A 15,690-nucleotide genomic window follows, 5' to 3' on the forward strand; every position below is an offset into this window, starting at 1 on the left:
GGTTGACATGTTGTGGGGTTGTTAACCAATGTCATAAAACAATATGTGTACTACTGTTTCATGAGAAACTATTTGTTCCTTAAGCCTTCACCTGAAGTACAATTAAAAAAAAAAAAAAGTATAAAAAAAAGCCCTGGCCTGGATGGCTTCACTGGAGAATTCTACCAAACCTTCAGAGAAGAGCTCATACCAGTACTATTCAAATTATTTCAAACCACAGAAAAGGCAGGGGTACTCCCGAATTCATTCTATGAGGCCAACATAACCCTAATACCAAAGCCAGGCAAAGACACCCCCCCCCCACAAAAAATTGCACACCAATATTCTTCATGAATACAGATGCAAAAATTCTCAACAATATTCTAGCCAGCAGAATTCAGCATCATATCAAAAAAATAATACACCATGACCAGGTGGGATTCATACTAGGTATGCAAGGATGGTTCAACATTAGAAAATCAATCAACATAATTGACTACATAAATAGAACAAAAGAAAAGAATCACATGATCAACTCAATCGATGCAGAAAAGCCATTTGATGAAGTCCAACACCCATTCCTGATAAAAACTCTCAATAAAATAGGAATAGATGGGAAATTCCTCAACATAATAAAAGGCATCTATACAAAATCAACAGCCAACATCATTCTAAAGGGAGAGATGCTGAAAGCATTCCTCCTGAGAACGAGAACAAGACAAGGATGCCCCTTATCACCACTTGTATTTAACACTGTGCTAAAAGTTCTAGCTAGAGTAATAAGGCAAGAAAAAGAAATAAAGGGCACCCAAATGGATAAGGAAGAAGTAAAACGATCCTTATTTGCAGACAATATGATACTATACATAGAAAACTCTAAAAATTCCATAAGAAAACTGCTGGAGTTAATGTAAAGATTCAGCAGAGTAGCAAGATACAAGATCAACATACAAAAATCAGCTGGATTCCTATAGACCAACAAAGAGAATTACAAAAAGTAAATCAGGAAAACAATACCATTTATAATAGCACTTAATAAAATAGAATAATTAGTAATAAATCTAATCAGGGATGTAAAAGACTTACATAAAGGAAACTACAAAACACTACTGCAAGAAAGGAAAACAGACCTACATCAATAGAAAAACATATCATGCTCACGAACAGGAAGACTCAACATTGTAAAAATGTCAATTCTACCCAAAGGGATCTCCAGATAGAATGCATTCCCGATTCAAACACTGACAGCATTCTTTAACCAGATGGAAAAACTAATCAATAACTTTATGTAGAAAGGAAAGAGGCCCCGGATAAGTAAATCATTATTGAAGAAGTACAAAGTAGTAGGCCTCGCACTACCTGATCTCAGAAGCTACTATACAGCCATGGTAGTCAAAACAGCCTGGTACTAGCACAATGACAGACACATAGACCAATGGAACAGAATTGAGAACCCAGATGAAAATCCATCCACCTATAGTAAGCTGGTCTTTGACAAAGGCCCAAACTCCTTAAATGGGGAAAAGACAGTCTCTTTAACAAATGGTGCTGGCAAAACTGAATGTCTATTTGTAAAAAAATGAAACAGGACCTATACTTCACACCATACACAAAAGCTAACTCAAAATGGATCAAAGACCTAAATATAAAACTGAAAACTATAAAGATCATGGAAGAAAATATAGGGACAAACCTAGGGGCCCTAATACACGGCATAATTAGGATACAAACTAACAATGCACAAACACCAGAAGATAAAATAGATAACTGGGATCTCCTAAAAATTAAACACTTACGCTTATCAAAAGAATTCAGCAAAAGAATAAAAGGAGAACTTACAGACTGGGAAAAAAAATTTTGGCTACAACATATCTGACAAGGGTCTAATTTCTAAAATCTATAGCAACAATAAAAAGACAAATAACCCAATTAAAAAGTGGACAAAAGATATGAACAGACACTCACCAAAGAAGACATTCAGGTAGCTAACAAATACATGAGGGAATGAATGCTCACGATCATTAGCCTTTAGAGATGCAAATCAAAACCACAGTGAGATACCACCTCACCTCAACAATACTGGCACTAATAAAAAAAACACAAAATAACAAATGTTGGAGAGGCTGTGGGGAGATTGGAACTCTTGTGCACTGATGGTGGGAATGCAAAATGGTACAACCACTATGGAAAACGATATGGCGCTTTCTTAAAAAGCTAGAAATAGAAATACCATATGATCCAGCAATCCCACTCCTAGGAATATACCCTAGAGAAATAAGAGCCATCACATGAATAGACATATGCACACTCATGTTCATTGCAGCATTGTTCATAATAGCAAAAATATGGAAACAACCAAAGTGCCTATCAATAGATGAATGGATGAACAAATTATGGTACGTACGCACGATGACAAAGAACAATGATGAATTCGAGAAGCATCTCACAACGTGCATGAATCTGGAGGGCATTATGCCGAGTGAAATAAGTCAATCACAAAAGGACGAATACTGCATGAGACCACTATTATAAAAACTCAAGAAAAGGTTTACACACAGAAAGAAACATGATAGTAGAAACAATCTGTGATGGCTACAAGGGAGGGGAAGATGGGGGAAGGGAAATCACTAACTGGAAGTAGGTAAGTGGTAACTTTGTTGAATGGAAAGACAGTACATATTTCAGGGGAAGTCCATACAACGTGACCAAGGCAAAGTCATAGAAGCTTCATAGACACATCCAAACACCCTGAGGGACCAAGATTGCTGGGCTGAGGGCTGGGGACCGTGGTCTCGGGGAACATCTAGGTCAATTGGCATAACATAGTTCACAAAAAAAAAAAAGTTCTACATTCAACTTTGGTGAGTACGTCTGGGGTCTTAAAAGCTTGCGAGTGTCTAAGATACATCTACTGTTCTATCCTGTCCGGAGCAAAGGAGGATGAAGAAAACCAGAGACACAAGGGAAATGTTAGTCCAAAGACTAATGGACCACAAGTACCACAGCCTCCACCAGCCTGAGCCCAGAACAACTAGGTGGTGCCTGGCTACCACCACCGACTGCTCTGACAGGGATCACAACAGAGGGTCTTAGACAGAACAGGAGAAAAATGTAGAACAAAATGCAAATTCACACACAAAAAAGACCAGACTTAAACTGGTCTGACACAGACTGGAGAAACCCCAAGATTATGGCCTCTAGACATTCTTGTAACTCAGAAATGAAGTCACTCTTGAAGTTCACCCTTCAGCCAAAGATTACACAAGTGTATAAAACAATCAATAATACACGTGAGGAACGTGTTTCTTAGTTCTACCATGTAAATGAGACAAAGAAGCAACATGTGCCCAAAAGCAAAGATGAGAACGCAGGAAGGGACAGGAAAACAGGAGGAATGGAAACGGAGAATCTAGGGTGGAGAGGGGGAGAGTGTTGACACATTGCGAGGATTACAACCAATGTCACAAAACAATCTGTGCATAAATTGTTGAATGAGAAACTAATATGCTCTGTAAACTTTCACCTAAAGCACAATAAATAAATAAATAAATAAATAAAAGAGTTGAGGTCTATAGTCAGATTGCTTGAGTTGGAATTTCCACTCCACTTACTAGTAACATAGTCTTGGGAAATTTTCTTAATCTCTTTGGGCTTCAGTTTCCTCATCTGTACAATGTGGATAGAAATACAGTAAATAGTACTTCTGCGCTAGGACTGTGATGAGGATTAAATGAGGTAATTCATGTAACACAGGGCTTACCCTGCAGCAATGCTAGTGGTTATCATTGTTACGACTATAATTATTCTCGTTACAACCGTCATTATTCCCAAAGCCAAAATACTTCACTCACCAAGATGAGTGTTCATCACCTTTGCACAGTATTTGCACATTGCATCCAGGTCATTTAACTGTCCTTGAAGGAAGGAAATTTGGGCTTCTAGTTCTTCTTCCTAAAACGAAGGGGTAAAGATATAGAAATTTAAAAAAATATATTCAAATAAAATCCCTAAAGTCCCTCAAGTGATCTGAACTATTTTAGAGAGGCGCAATCTCTTTTCAGCCTTAGACAACAACAAAAAAAAAAAAAAAAAAAAAAACCCAGCAAATAAAAATAAACTCTTTATTGCCACCACTAACAAAACAGAGAAAGGGTCAAAGGGAAGTTTTAAAAAGTCTGGACTTTTCTTAATTAAATGATAGCAGTGTCTACAGATATAACCTTGTATAAAAAGTACATAAAATACTTCAATAAATATTGAGCAACACAAATTGGAAGAATAAATGGGATTTCAGTGGACTATACTTCCTAGGCAGCTCGTACAAAAACATTATTTTCTCTCCCACACATTTGGGAAACCAAAGATTTCCATTCGTATAAGGCAAATCTCAACATTTTCTAAACAATGAAACAATCTCTTAAAATGTGAGATTTCCCCAAGCACTTGGAAAAGTTTTGCACCAGCAGCCAATAAATAGCTGTTCTTATATGTTCTCTCTTGATATGACACTAGACTATTTTATATATTTGTTTGTTTCTAAGACAGACTAGTCCGGGTTGAGTAATTATCTAAATGGCAAACGATAATCTAACTGTAACAAAAGGATAAAGTCTTTTTTAAAAGAAAAAAATACCACATACAAAAAACTCCTAAGGAAATTTAGACAATTATGGGAGTTTTTCTCAGAGAGAATAATCTCCATAATTTAGGATATTTTAAACCAAGTTAGGTTGAATACAAAGAAAGGATATTGCCAGGGCTGGGATAGGCTAGAGAACTGATTTTCCAGTCTTAAATGCTTGTCCTTTCACTTAACAACCACTGGTTGAAAAGAATGGAAGAAGAATCCGTTGAAGTATCCTTTTTCTTAGAGGACGAGTATACTTTCGCTTACAGATGGAAATATAATAGTTGAAAAGGTTACTTGTAGATGTATTCCATTTTAACAACACACACATGCAGGGCTGAAAAGTATTGTTTTAAAAGTGTTGCCTGGAGAACCAGCCCTTATGAGTGTGCATTTAAGTGCTTGACACAGAAAACACATATAGCAGCAGATCTTAAAAAAAAAAAAATCATTGTGAAAACCCCACTGTAGAATCATACACGTGTTAACCACATTCTTCTTGTATGCTATAAAACACAGCAACCTATCTTCTGATGCTCAAATAAGGACCAGATGTCACCAGGAAAAGCCCAGCTGCAGGATATTTATAGGGGACTTTGGGTATAGGTGGTGTCACCTTCCTCATCCTTCAGGCGGCAGCAAAGTGGAAAAGGATAGGGGTGTTCAGGGCATTTTTCTTCTCCTTTCTCACCTTTCTTTCTGCACAGGTTTGAGTTTTCCTATTCTATTAGGACACTGTAGGAATCAGAAGAAGAAGGCTACATCTGTGGGTTAACTATGGCTGTGGTTAGTCTCCAAAGATGGCCACCATCAATTCCTTCCCTCCTGACCATGCATGTTACTTGACTCATCATGAGGTGGAGTCTATTTCCCCTCCCCTTGAATCTGGGCTGGCCTTGTGTCTTGCCTTTATTCAGAGAATGTAGCAGAAGTTGAGCCATGCCAGTTTGAGGCCAGTTTAAGAGGCATGCCAACTTCTGCTTTCAACAGAGGAAGACAGTTGTCATGTTATAAAGTTCTGGCTAGAATACTGAAAGAGAGGAGAGATCATATATAGAGAAAGAGACCACAGAAGTGGTGCTAGACGTGTGAATGAAGCCTTCCTGAACCTTCCAGCTCAACCTAGCTGAAGCTAGCCAAGTGAGAGACCATAGTGAAGACCATGTGGAACAAAGAACAGCTCAGTCGAGCCCTGCCCAAATTTTTGACCCAGAGAACTGTGAGAAACAAGCCTTGTTTTAAGGTACTAAATTTTGGTGTGATTTGTTACATAGCAACAGATAACTAAAATAGTGGTAGAATAGAAAGAACACTAAATTTGTAAACAGCATGAGAAAACTTGAGTTCTACTCCTGGTTCTGACATTAACAAGTCATGTGACCCTAGGTAATTTCTATCCAGTCTGGACCTAAGTTCAGCACTCACTGGAGAAGGTTAAAGTTAGAGACTTTGCTCCAAAGGAGCTTACAATCTGGAAGCTGGAGAAAGAAAGTTATATAAATTACTGGAATATAAGGTAGAGTACATAAAAGCCTTATAATGAAATAAGTAAAACTGCTTTGGGAATCCTGCTCTCCTTCTCCTACCCCCTCCACTGAACAAGTCACTGTTTCAATCTGTTACAGACACAAAATCCAACTTGATGAGTCTAGAACTGTACTGAGGCCAGGGCTTGGCAGTCCTTTAAAAGAAGGGGGCTCAGCTGTGGCTTGTTTCTACTTGCATGTGGCTACCACCTGGGGTACTGAGAGCCTGGAGTAGACAAACGGCATCAGGAATGAAATGCCTCCTGGCTCAGACTCATCTCTACTTACTCTACACATTAGTTTTATTTGGATTAGCAAATGCTTCTTTTAAAATGCAAAAACCGCTGGGAGTTTTAATCTCCTGCAGTTATTGTACACCTGAAAAATGCTGAATAGGCAAATGTTGTGTTATCTGTATTTTTATATCAATAATAATAGTAATGCAAAGTTGTGAGGAAGAAGGGTTTTCAGGGATTCATTTCAGAAGAGATAGGCCTGACCTGTTATTGGTGAGGGCCTTGGACAGTTGGAGGGAAGCATGCAGCTCAAAAGGTGCCTCTTCCTCAAGACCCTTCACTGTGATCAGCAGGAACATGACTGTAATAAAGACGGATGAGACTGGCACTCTCTAAGTGGTGCCGTGTACAACCTGCACACGTGTATGGGGAAGCCTGGAGAGCATGGCAGCCCCGGGCACTTGCTGGGTGGAGAGATAAATACAGTTTTCCAAGTTTGCTATTTTGCTTCGGGCTCTGGTGGCAGCAAATAAAGAGCATTTTTGCATGCTGTGCCACAGAAAACCTAAGTAAATCTTGATACAAGTGGAATCTACACTGCAGAAAATGGCCTTCTGTTCATGCAAAGACTTTTTCCAAAGGAAAGCTTACACAAAAGCCCAATATATAACAGATAAAAGAGGACCACTCTGGTTGAAGCAGGGTGAAGGGGTCAAGAACCTCTTTCATTTGGAAGTTTGAAATCCAGCATTTTACCCTTCTAGAGTTTGCTTAATCTTAAAGCTTTCCTAAACCCTTCAACTATCACTCAGACTTTATAAATAGAATTGGAATCACTTGGAGGCAAAAGGTGGCTTGTCATTTACTGTTCACTATATTATATAATTACAGATTTTAAAAATGAGCCAAGAATCCAGCTTCTAAAATTATGGGAGCCAACGTCACATCTCTATCTTAGCTTCTCCTGTTCCACACTCTTCCCAACTAACAGATTTAGTCATTTCTTTTCATTAAATTGGTCCTCTGTAATCAAAAAGAAATACTTGGCTAATTGCCATGAGTTTTATGAAAGCAACCAGTTAGTTTAATTTTTATGTGTAAATGAGACACTGAAGAGAAATACTTACTATATTAACCTTTGCATATATGTTTGCCTTCCTTTATAGGAGACAGTGTGGCATGGCAGGATGGAATTCTATGGTAGACACACCTCGGTTCAAGTCCTCTTTCTGCCAGTTGCTAACTGTATAAACTTGAACAAGCCCTTTATGTCTTTGTCCTCTCACCCCCACTAGCAGGACTGGTGGGAGAATAAAATAAGACCACATGCAGAGCACAGTGTCTGGCACAGAGTATGCACTCAATAAAGGTGACTATTCTTTAAAAAAAAATTTTTTATAATCAGGTTAAAACAATTAAATGGATTTTAAGTACAGGGTTTCATGATTCACTGTTGGGAAACACTGGTCTCTGGTTTTAAAACCTATGTGTGGCTTAGTCCAGAAAGATTATTTAGGACTTAGAAGCCTGTCACTGTCATACATTCTAGATAGTAAATTGAGGTGCAAAGCAAGAAACTGACAGAGGATTTTGAAGTAGGGCCACATGCAGGCCACAATGTGCAACCTGACCAACTGTACTCGGCAGCCTTGTCAAGAAGGACCAGAAGATGAGGAAAGTTCCATTAGGAGAAGAAAAGAGCTGGCATCTAACCCTCATATAGTGATCACGACATGCCAAACACTGAGTTTTGCATGTATTAACTCATTTAATCCTCACAACAAATCCATTAGGTAGATTCTCTTGTCATCTCCTATTCGAAACATGGTCTACTTCTCCGTAAGTCACATTCTCTGGAAGTGTACACCAGGTCACTAAGCCCACTACTTCCATTTCCTCCTTGTGTACACATTCTTTCTTATGCTTAATTTCTATTATCTTTCTGACCAATAACCCTTATCTCAGTTCCCCTTCACAGAGATTTGCCAATTACAACACTGAGTCCTAACTCCAAATTGCTTACTAAGTTGTTTTCCTTTGAAAACATTCAGGCTGTGTTCTGTTCTGTTGTTTGCTGAATGATTTTTGTGTTGATTGTATAATCTGACAAAATGTGTTTTTTGTCCTTTAAAAAGTGGTATTTGCACTGCCATTTCCTCCACAACAGCTGACACATCATTACACGTCTACTCAAATATCATACATCTCAGTTGTTTAAATTATTTTATATTATATGGATTTTCTGTATTAATTTTATAAAATGCTTCAATGTTTTCCTGCCATTTTTTGGTTAATAACTGAACAAGCTTTTGTAGTGTATTATTTATTCTCTTATTCATTTGTTTATTCAACAAATACGTTTGTTTGCATTGTGTTAAGCCTTGTGGGTGATATCATAAGAAATGAACATGGACTCTGACCTCTGGAAGTTTAGAGGAAGATAAGACCTGTACACAAAGCCAAGATGAGACATAGCTTTCTTGACATTGCTTACGGATTAGAGGCATTAGTGGTTTTATCTCACTATTTGAAGACAAATCTTCTAAACAGAAAATGTATGCTGTAACGTCTGAAATGGGTCAGCATTTTATGTACAAAAACTTCCTCTTCATTTCTGATTAAGCGAAGAGTGGTTGATCCAAGTCATACTTGCCATTTAATGTAAATTATTTTTTAAATCTTGCTGTATTAAACTATCAAATAAGTGCAAAGGATTCTTCTTATTTTTGGCATGAAGTAAATTATGGCTTTTTAAAATGAAATATCTGTTCCTATGAAGTAAAATCCAAACTTTGATATCATGAAAATTTAAGACATTTTTCTTCAAAAAAAAAAAAAAAAAAAGCCAAGACAAGAATAAGTTCTTGAGAAGAGACATGAAGACGGAGCCTGCAAAGCCTGGGGAGGACAGAGGACTTCCAATTTGTGGAGATGGAAATGAAAACAAGTTTTCTGGAGGACACAGCGGTTTTGAGAGGTCCTAAAGAAAGAGGATTCAATTCAGAAGAAATAGTGGCTAAGGATGTTTTAGGAGGCAGGGATCTGGTAAGCAAAGGTGTGGAGGCAGGAGAGCATGGGGCATGAGCGAGGGCCAGTCACTGCGCTGCGCTGAAGCCTGGGGAACAGCAGGAGCTGAGGTCTGGCAGGAAGGCTGTAGCCACATCATGGACAGCGCGGCTGCTGGGCTAAGGTGCACAGACGTTTGAGGTGGGGAATGATTGAACAAATTGGCACTCCCACTTTTTATAAGGATCGCTATGGCAATGGCTGGAGGAACTAACTGGAGGGTGGACAGACAGCCGGCAAGATCGCCACTGCCCCTGAGAAAAGGGCATGAAGTCATTCTCCAGGCTGGTGGTCTCTGGGGAGAAAGAAGAAGGAATTTAGTAATCAACTGGCTGTGGAGCAGAGGGAGGGAAAGCCATTAAAGCTAGTTACGAGGGTCAGGCCTGGGTGCTTGAGGGAGGATGGGGAGCAAATAGTTTCAGAAAGAGGATGGCACACATGGGTTTGGCGATACTTAGAGATGCTGATGGAACCTTCGGGTTAGGGTGTTTACAGAGTATTAGAAAAACGTGACTGAAGGCAGGAAGAGAGAAGGGGAAGTAGAAACAGAGAAAGGAGAGGACAGAGCTGGAAATATAATTTAAGAGTTTTTACATAGAGGTGATAACTGAAGCTCCGAAGTTAAAGTGGCCAGGGGAGATAACCAGGTTTAGGGTTGGGACCAAGGACAGGGCCTTACTGCAGACAGGTACTTAATAGGGAAAGGGAGGAGAGTTCATTTGGCCATGACCTTTCAGGATCTGTTGTGTGTTAAAAAACAAACACCCACTATTCCAGCCCTGGGGAGGGGAGATTAGTTTTTAAACAATCATCCTTATTACATTTTTGCTACAGATAATTAGGTTTTCAGGGTCAGGGTCTGGCTTGCAGACTGCTGTGGCCCCCGCCCTCTAACACAGAACAAGCTCACAGATGATTACACAGGCCTCAGCAGTGTCTTTGTCCAGAGTCCTTGGATTAGGGGGAACGGGGGGCAGGAACAGCACCGTGTGGAGCTCTGCTTAGCTTCCAAATGGGTGTCCTCAGATCACAAGAGAAGCAGACAAGGGAACCCACATTGACTGCAGGCAGGAGGAACAGGCTAAGTATAGCAACCAGAAGATAGGAAAGACGCCCAGTCTTTTTTGAGCAGATGGGTGAATGAGAAGTGGGAAGTGAAGGAAATGGAAAGTCTCGAGGAGAAAAAGTGGGAAGGCCACGGATGTTCTGAGGAAGCTGTGGTGTACACAAGGGCAAAACACACACACGTGGTGTGGATGAAATCCAAGTCTGAACATATGGTACCAGCAGAGGAAGACACCACCAGAAAAAAAGGAGAGGAGCACTAAGAAGACTTTTTAGGAATATAAAAAATAAGTCACATGGGCACATAAAGCATCCAGCCATGTTGGAGAGCAATCTGGAATATGAGGCAAAAGCCTTAGAATCAGTACATACTAGGCCTGGAACTTAATCATCTCAGTGACCTTGACTGGAAAATAAAGCTCTCTAAGACTTGTTTACTGTTTATAAAATGGGGATAATAATTTCTACCTCTTATGATTGCTGGAGGATTGAAATTACATGATATTTTTCAGATGAAGTATTTTGTATAGGTTTGGCATATGGTAAACACTCAATAAGTACCCATCTTGTTGTTTTCTCTTGATAATTATAAGCCTAGGAATTTACTCCAAGAAGACAATTATAGCTACATGCAAAAACAACTCCACATTCAATGGGAAAATACACACACACACACAAAATGTCTAATGATAGGTGACTTAGGTAACTTGTGGTATATTCATAAACGAGATACTATACAATCTTTAAAAAGGTTCTTATAAAAGAATATTTAACAACAAGACAACATATTAATTGGGAAAACAAATTACAAAGTAGTAGTAGGTAAAGAATCATTCTGTTTATGAAAAAAGAATTCATAGAAAAAATAATGGAAAGATATTCATCAAAGAGTTTATATTGGCTTTCTCCAAGTGGTGGGGTTATAGGTGATGTTTCTTCTTTCCTTTTATTTTTTTCCTGGTATTTCAACAATGATAGTGTATCATATATTTATAATTAGAAAATCAAATTATTACCTAAATAACATAATAAAGAGGAAATAAGAGAAAAAAAAAAGGTAAAAGGTGACTAAAATGAGGTGTCAATATTTTTAAATGACCATAATTGGCTGGAAATTAAACTACTCTAAACAGCACTAATAACTGTTAAGTGCTCAGCTGCTGACCAAAAGGTCAGAGGTTCAAATCCATCAGCTGCTCTGTGGGAGAAAGATGCGGCAGTCTGCTTCCATAAAGATTACAGCCTTGGAAACCCTATGGAGCAGTTCTACTCTGTCCCATAGGGTCACTATGAATCGGAATCGACTAGATGGAAATGAGTTAAAACAACATCAAACAGGAAGAACAACTTAATGAAATAACTTGTGAAAAAGTAAATAGTTACAATATTTTCTCCAATGTGCAAAGCTTAGGTATTCTACACCACTGGAGTGGGAACTTCAATGTTGCTCTTTATACATTGCAAAGAAAGAATATGGAGATACTTAACAAATAAATAAAAATGCTTATAAAATTCTCCAGAAAATAAAATAGTTCCCACACTTATACAGGATGCAAACAAACATGTATTAAATAAGAATGGAAATGGCCTTTAAAAGTTTCAAACTGATGTTCAAAGCTCATGGTGTCAAATTTTATGCTACCAAATCACAGCATTTCAGAGCCTGAATTGCCTTTAGAGAGATTTATTTCTGCCCTTTATTTTTACAAATAAATAAACTTTAATATGGTTAGGCAGCTAGTTAGTAGCAGAACTCACACTAGTAGGCTTCCTTATTTCTTAGCCAATGAGGCAGTGCTATGTTCCATTACAGGGATTCACACCACCAGTGGACACCTGAGTTGTCCCGATGAGATGGGGGTTTTCATAATAATCACTGAGACTTTTCCTTCTATCCCCATGTCCTACCATAATGGAGATGCACCCTCCTGCCTATTCTAGTGTAGAACAAAAGCACTTTGCTTACTTATTGTTGTGACTTATATTTCATGAAAATAAAACCTAAATTCAACAGTATCTTATATGATTTTTTACTGCTTTAATTTCCTCCAAGTTGAATAAAACCCCCCACATGTCTGTCAGTTTGTCATACTGAGGGGGCGTGCATGTTGCTGTGATGCTAGAAGCTATGCTACCGGTATTCAAATACCGGTAGGGTCACCCCTGGTGAAGAGGTTTCAGCTGAGCTTCCAGACTAAAACAGACTAGGAAGAAGGACCCAGCGGTCTGTTTCTGAAAAGAATTAGCCAGTGAAAACTTTATGAACAGCAGTGGAATACTGTCTGATATAGTTCCGGAAGATGAGCCCCTCAGGTTGGAAGGCACTTAAAATATGACTGGGGAAGAGCTGCCTCCTCAAAGTAGAGTCAACCTTAATGACATGGATGGAGTCAAGCTTTTGGGACCTTCATTTGTTAATATGGCATGACTCAAAATGAGAAGAAACGGATGCAAACATCCATTTATAATTGGAATGTGGAATTATGAAGTATGAATCTAGGAAAATCGGAAATCATCAAAAATAAAATGGAATGCATAAACATTGATATCCTAGGCATTATCGATCTGAAATGGACTGCTTATTGGCCATTTTGAATTAGACAATCATATGGTCTACTATGCTAGAAATGACAACTTGAAGAAGAATGGCATTGCATTCATCATCAAAAAGAACAATTTCAAGATCTATCCTGAAGTACAACGCTATCAGTGTTAGCATAATATCCATACGCCTACAAGGTATTTTCAATCACATCATACGCATGCAAAAGCTGGACAATTAATAAGGAAGACTGAAAAAGAACTGACGTCTTTGAATTGTGGTGCTGGTGAAGAATACTGAATATACCAAAAGAACGAACAAATATGTCTTGGAAGAAGTACAACCAGAACTCTCCTTAGAAGCAAGGATGGCGAGACTACGTCTTACATATTTTGGACGTGTTATTAGGAGGCATCAGTCCCTGGGGAAGGACATCATGCCCGGTAAACTACAAGGTCAGTGAAGAAGAGGAAGACCCTCAATGAGATGGACTGACACAGTGGCTGCAACAATGGGCTCAAGCATAACAATGATCGTGAGCATGGTGCAGGACCAGGTAGTGTTTCGTTCTGTAGTACACAGGGCCGCTATGAGTTGGAACCAACTCGACAGCACCTAACAACAACAACAACAAGAAGGAAGACCAGTTAATACAACTATTATTCAAATTTTCGCACCAACCACTAAGGCCAAAGACGAAGAAATTGAATATTTTTACTAACTTGTGCAGTCGGAAATTGATTGAACATGCAACCAGGATGCATTGATAATTACTGGTGACTGGAACACAAAAGCTGGAAACAAAGAAGGATCGGTAGTTGGAAAATATGGCCTTGGTGATACAAAACGATGCTGGAGAATTCATGATAGAATTTTGCAAGACTTAACAACTTCCTCATTGCAAATAGCTTTTTTCAACAACATAAACGACGATTATATACATGTACCTCACCAGATGGAATACACAGGAATCAAATCGACTACATCTGTGGATAGAGACCATGGAAAAGCTCGGTATCATCAGTCAGAACAACGCTAAGGGCTGGCTGTGGAACAGACCATCAATTGCTCATATGCAAGTTGAAGTCGAAGTTGAAGAAAATTAGAACAAGTCCACAAGCCGTAATATGACCTTGAGTATATCCCACCTGAATTTAGAAACCATCTCAAGAATAGATTTGACACACTGAACACTAATGACTGAATACCAGGCGAGTTGTGGAATGACATCAAGGACATCATACATGAAGAAAAGCAAGAGGTCATTAAAAGGACAGGAAAGAAAGAAAAGACCAAAATGGATGTCAGAAGACTCAGAAAGTTGCTCTTGAACATGAGTAGCTAAACTGAATGGAAGAAATGATGAAGTAAAAGAGCTGAACAGAAGATTTCAAAGGGTGGCTCAAGAAGACAAAGTAAAGTATTATAATGACATGTGCAAAGACCTGGAGATAGAAAACCAAAAGGGAAGAACATGCTCAGCATTTCTCAACCTGAAAGAACTGAAGAAAAAATTCAAGCCTCAAGTTGCAATAGTGAAGGATTCTAAGGGGAAAATATTAAATGACGCAGGAAGCATCAAAAGAAGATGGAAGGAATACACGAAGTCACTATACCAAAAAGAACTGGTTGGCATGCAACCATTTCAGGAGGCAGCATATGATCAGGAACTGATGGTACCAAAGGAAGAAGTCCAAGCTGCACTGAAGGCACTGGTGAAAAACAAGGCTCCAGGAATTGACGGAATACCAATTGAGATGTTTCAATAAACGGATGCAGCGCTGGAAGTGCTCACTTATTTATGCCAAGAAAGTTGGAAGACAGCTACCTGGACAACGGACTGGAAGACATCCATATTTATGTCTATTCCCAAGAAAAGTGATGCAACCAAATGCAGAAATTATCGAACAATATCATTAATATCACACGCAAGTAAAAATCTGGCTGAGGATCATTCAAAAGCGGCTGCAGCAGTGTATCAACAGGGAACTGCCAGAAATTCAAGCCAGATTCATAAGAGGATGTGGAACCAGGGATATCATTGCTGATGTCAGATGGATCCTGAGAACAGAGAACACCAGAAAGATGTTTACTTGTGATTTATTGACTATGCAAAGGCATTCGACTGTGTGGATCATAACAAATTACGGATAACTTATACTAAGAATGGGAATTCTAGTTAATTGTGCCCATGAGGAACTTGTACATGGATCAAGAGGCAGTCCTTCAAACAGAACAAAGGGATGCTGTGTGGTTTAAAATCAGAAAAGGCGTGCGTCAGAGTTATATCCTTTCACCATACTTATTCAATCTGTATGCTGGGCAAATAATTTGAGAAGCTGGACCATATGAAAAAGAACGCAGCATCAGGATTGGAGAAAGACTCATTAACAACCTGCGTTATACAGATGACACAACCTTGCTTGCTGAAAGTGAACAGGACTTACTGATGAAGATCAAAGACTATAGCCCTCAGTGTGGATTACACCTCAACATAAAGAAAACAAAAATCCTCACAACTGGACCAGTAAGCAGCACCATGATAAATGGAGAAAAGACTGAAGTTGTCAAGGATTTCATTTTATTTGGATCCACAATCAACACCCATGGAAGCAGCAGTCAAGAAAAGACACACTGCATTGGGCAAAT

The 15,690-nt window shown here is 38.9% G+C and overlaps 1 protein-coding gene across 14 annotated transcripts in view; it reads right to left on the reverse strand.

The window, feature by feature from the left end:
- TBC1D5 (TBC1 domain family member 5) overlaps positions 1-15,690 on the reverse strand; it is a 657,932-nt gene that overhangs the window by 34,535 nt on the left and 607,707 nt on the right. For 13 of the 14 annotated variants that reach the window (XM_023739548.1, XM_023739547.1, XM_023739544.1 and 10 more), the window contains one exon: positions 3,831-3,930. In XM_023739548.1, coding sequence (XP_023595316.1) covers positions 3,831-3,930 — 100 coding nt within the window. Of the gene's footprint in view, positions 1-3,503; positions 3,646-3,830; positions 3,931-15,690 lie in introns of those variants that run through there. The other variant, XM_023739554.1, reaches the window with a different exon arrangement.

Source organism: Trichechus manatus, unplaced genomic scaffold (genome assembly GCF_000243295.1).
Source record: "Trichechus manatus latirostris isolate Lorelei unplaced genomic scaffold, TriManLat1.0 scaffold00136, whole genome shotgun sequence".
NCBI lineage: Eukaryota > Metazoa > Chordata > Mammalia > Sirenia > Trichechidae > Trichechus > Trichechus manatus.